The sequence below is a fragment of the Cebus imitator genome, unplaced genomic scaffold (genome assembly GCF_001604975.1).
Source record: "Cebus imitator isolate Cc_AM_T3 unplaced genomic scaffold, Cebus_imitator-1.0 Scaffold87, whole genome shotgun sequence".
Classification (NCBI taxonomy): domain Eukaryota; kingdom Metazoa; phylum Chordata; class Mammalia; order Primates; family Cebidae; genus Cebus; species Cebus imitator.
This window is the reverse complement of record NW_016107402.1, coordinates 1,564,268-1,568,856: the sequence shown is the minus strand read 5'-3', so window position 1 is coordinate 1,568,856 and position 4,589 is coordinate 1,564,268. Positions and strand designations below refer to the sequence as shown.

The following is a 4,589-nucleotide window of genomic DNA, read 5'->3' as shown; positions in this document are numbered from 1 at the left end:
TAGAGATGGGGTTTCACCATGTTGACCAGGATGGTCTCGATCTCTTGACCTCGTGATCCACCCGCCTCGGCCTCCCAAAGTGCTGGGATTACAGGCTTGAGCCACCGCGCCCAGCCTTGAACCAGTTTCTAATTGCAAGATGGAGTTACCAGGGTTCCAAGTATACCAAGGGACAGTGCCTGGTTCCCTGAAAATGCTGAGTTCCCTCCTTCTGCTCACAGAATTCTTTCCCCCCAAATTTCCCCTCTCCTTGTCCTACTATGTTACCAACAGAAATTCAACATTCTTTAAGGCCCAGCCCAAGGATGCTGTTTAACAGTCTAAGAATCAGGCATTTTCTAACTTATTTTCCCTGACACTATAAGTAAAGAAGATACAGTATATGAAGTTTTTTTTCTTTTTTATTTAGACCTGGAATTTTCATTTTCATATAACTTATCTAATTAAAATATTCATCTTGGTAGTTACCACAAAAAAGTAACATAGAAAATTGTATTTACATTTTGGGACCAAAATACAAATGAAGAGCAGGATGATACCTTGCTCCTTTCCCTCCCACTTCCCAGAAAGAAAAAGCCCCAAAGAAACTGCTCAGTACACCAAGGATCACAAAGGGGTAATTTGTAATTTGGTGATTTGTATGTAGTGTCGCACAGAAAAAAAATTGCACAACTTTTTCCACAAGGTTCAAATTCATCCTGTGTCTGCTCTGCAGCCATTTCAGTAAGCTGGGCAAGGAGGTCATTTAGAAATTGGGATTTTCCTCTTTCCACTTTCTTTTCACACCAAGTCACATCCCTGATGCAGATACTCTTGGGGGAGGGGAAAAGATCTGGCTCTATGCAAGCAGGGTTCATCAAGAATCTTTATGTGCCAAAATGGATATTGACATTGATATGAACAAATCTGTCTTTTCTTTCCTCCCTGCCCAAAGACTCCTAATAAGGGAAATTAAATCATATACAACTGAATCTAAGATATGAAAAACTGGTTTCAATGACAAAGACTTGAACACCCAGTTAAGAGACAAATTCATGGTGGTAGACATCTAGAAAAAGCTATTCTATGCAGCGGACATCTGGCACCTGACCCAAATGTTCATTTGGTTTCAGGTATGAGGCTTCCTAATATTAATTTGGGGGGCAGATTAGGGATAGGGGTGGAATGGTGGTGCAGGTGACCAAGGGAAATAATGCTTTACCCAATTCAAAAATAAATAGCAAATTAAAACACAGCAACATTTGTGTCCTGTCACAATAGCACACTGCACAGCAAAACACACTGAACAATGTTGAGTTTCTGCTGCACAGACTTCCTGCATTGCTCTGGAATTCAAAGTTGGCCTAACTGAGGTCTCCAGATGTTACAAAAAACACTGGCTCTGTATCCTGGGCTTTGGAAAACTTGTCAGGCTGTCACGCTTACCATCCCCTCAGTCTGCCTATCAGGCTCCTAAAGGAAGCACATGTCAAATGTATGGCATCTACCTCCACCTAGGTCACAACCAAGCTGGTTTCTACTAGATCGGTGTTCCTTGACAGCCAATGAAGGAGCTGACACTGCCCTCCTAAGTTCTGATCTTGCTCCTGTGTCAACTGGAACTTGATGGATGCCATGCGGTTTCCCCCATCCTGATGCTGTGGCTCAGACACTCTCCCTAAGCTGTCTTTCCCTCCAAATCCTGCCTTAAACACTCAAGGTAAAAAATGCTTCAGCAGCAAGTTCTCTTCCCAAGTCAACAGTTGTGTTCTTCCAATCACATGATCTTATCTTTTAAATAAAAGGCAAACCAATTTCCAACATAGCATTACAACTTTTAAAACCATTCACTTCTCATAGTGATTCACAGAGAACGAGAGATTAAAATGGTGTCTTTTAAATCTCTAAAGTTGTATTCAGGGCTACAAAAAGCCTTGTCATGTGTGTGTTTTTCTTCCATGCTGTTGAGGAAAAGGAAAGGTAGGGGAGTGTGGGGAAAACCCTAAAATTTTCAATCAGAAACTGGAAATTGTAAAACTGGGAGGTGGGGAGTTCTGTGCATATCAGTCTCCCAAGGTTCTGTGTCCTCTAGTGGGCCTCAAAGAAAAAAACAAAAAGGTGGAGACTCACAAAAAGGATGAGGGAAAAGCTCCAGACCTTTACAGAGCACCTCCCTTAATAAATACCAGTTAGTGAGTAAGAAAGAGATGCGTGTGCACAGGAATGTGCAGAGACCCTGGGGAGGGCCTGAGGTGGGAGTCCACCGAACATCCCCTTGCCCCACTGAGGCTCCCTTGGGGATGGGCAGTCTGGTGCTCATTCCTCACCCTACGTGCAGCAAGTACCATGCAGGCTCTGGAGACGCCCAGTCCTCTGTCTGGACCAGAGTCCACTCAGGAGCGCTGAGCTGGGGCAGGAGAATGGCTTTCACTAGGCTTTCATCTGACTTTAATAAAGGACCTGGAAGATAAAAGGCTAAATGTGTGGTAGAGGACGAAAAAAAAAAAAAACAAAAACAAAAACAAAAAAACCTGGGGGATAATATAAATACAATCTGGGGGCAATATTTATTAATTAAAACTTTAAAACTATGTCTTATAGTTTACAAAGATGCTAATGAACAACAAAAGTATAAATGACCTTTAAAATCCTCAGTGAGACAGAGGTTTCACATCTTCTTCAGAATTCTGAAGTGTGCTCCAGGCAGGGAGGCAGGGCTATGACACGCAGCTTCCCAGGGGCAGCACCTGCAGACGGCAGGACTCGGAGACCAAAGGGATCCACAAAGCAAGACTCCAGTCTCCTGCAGAATTCCATTCCCAAACTTCCACTGTCCTTGTTTTCCTGCCCCCGCCCCCAGATTCCATTTCCAAGACAAGTCCTCAGTTTATCGTCGGGAGAATCTGTTCTTGAAAGCTTTAATTGTCTTGGCCATCATTGGGGCAATTTCTGTGAAGAGAAATGAGGCAGCTGTCTCTGATCTGTGGTAGCGTAGACACATCCCCAGTGGTTTACAGTTAAAGCCAGCTCTGCTACTCTTAGCTGTGCAACACCAGGCAGAGACACAAGTGGTAACTATCTCCTCTGTTCACACTGTAATAAAAGCAACAGCACAGAGCAGACACTTTTGGAGGATGTGCCAGGGGCATAGCAACCACTCTCTCTAACCATCTACACCAAGGCTCAGAAAGCCTGGCCAACTTGCCCATGGTTGTATAGTAAAGGGCAGAATTCGAATTCAATCCTTGTCAGAAGTTTTTAAAAAATTTTTTTAAAGAAAAGGTCTCCCTGTGTCACCCTGGCTAGAGTGCAGTGGCACAATCACAGCACACTGTAGCCTCTACCTCCTAGGCTCCAGAGTAGCTGGGACTACAGGAGTGTACCACCATGCTTGGCTAATTTATTTTATTTTCCGTAGAGTTAGGGTCTCACTATGTTGCCCAGGTTGGTCTTCATCTCCTTGGCTCAATCATCCTCCTGCCCCAGCCTCCCCAAGTGCTGGGATTACAGGTGTGTGTGAGCCACTGCACCCCAGCCCTTGCCGGACTCTAAAGGCCATACTCAGTCATAACTTTGCCTCACAAATAGCCAAAGCAGTAAACAGCATGTCTACTCCAATCTGTCCAGTGTAGCAACAGGTCTAAGGTGGCTATGCAAGTACTACCTAAGGAGGGCCAGCCTGCCTTCTGAATGGTTAATCTGAGCAAAGCTGCAGCTCGAGCCAGGACTCCTACCCTCCCATGGGACCTGCAATTAATACAGAATAAGACTTCCCTTAAATTAGGACATCCCCTTAGGATACTGCGGATAGTCTATGGTAATAAAGTTAACAAAATACAAAATAGACCCAACTAGATACAAAGAATAAGTATTTGGCAGGGCGTGGTGGCTCATGCCCATAATCCCAGCACTTTGGGAGGCCAAGGTGGGTGGATCACCTGAGGTCAGGAGTTCAAGACCAGCCTGACTAACATGGTGAAACCCCATCTCTACTAAAAATACAAAAATCAGCCAGGTGTCGTGGCACATGCCCGTAATCCCATCTACTTGGGAGGCTGAAGCAGGAGAATCGCTTGATCCCAGGATGCAGAGGTTGCAGTGAGCCCAGATTGTGCCATTCCACTGCAGGCTGGGCAACAAAAGAATGAAACATTGTCTCAAAATAAGTCAATAAATAAATATTTGGAAGCTAGAGCTATAAGGTTTTAGAAACTCAGTAAGATGACGTATCATTCAGCTGTTAACATTAGTAATTATGAACACTGTGGTATTGCCTAGAGAAGTAAGTTTACATCTGGGTGTAAAAGAAGAGTGGCAGCCAGGTGCGGTGGCTCATGCCTATAATCCCAGCACTTTGGGAGGCTGAGGTGGGGAAACGCCTAAGGTCAGGAGTTTGAGACCAGCCTGGCTGACATAGTGAAACCCCATCTCTACTAAATATATAAAAAAATTAGCTGGGCCGGGCGCGGTGGCTCAAGCCTGTAATCCCAGCACTTTGGGAGGCCGAGGCGGGTGGATCACGAGGTCAAGAGATCGAGACCATCCTGGTCAACATGGTGAAACCCCGTCTCTACTAAAACTACAAAAAAAAATTAGCTGGGCATGGTGGC

General features: G+C 44.7%; 1 protein-coding gene across 1 annotated transcript in view; it reads right to left on the bottom strand.

Moving 5' to 3' along the window:
* Positions 1-2,518: 2,518 nt before the first annotated feature.
* Positions 2,519-4,589, bottom strand: part of ELOA (elongin A) — a 21,309-nt gene continuing 19,238 nt past the window's right edge. Inside the window, exon 11 of the mRNA XM_017534529.2 lies at positions 2,519-2,928. Within this exon, the coding sequence (XP_017390018.1) occupies positions 2,867-2,928 (62 nt within the window). The 3' untranslated portion in view covers positions 2,519-2,866. The remainder of the gene's footprint in view (positions 2,929-4,589) is intronic.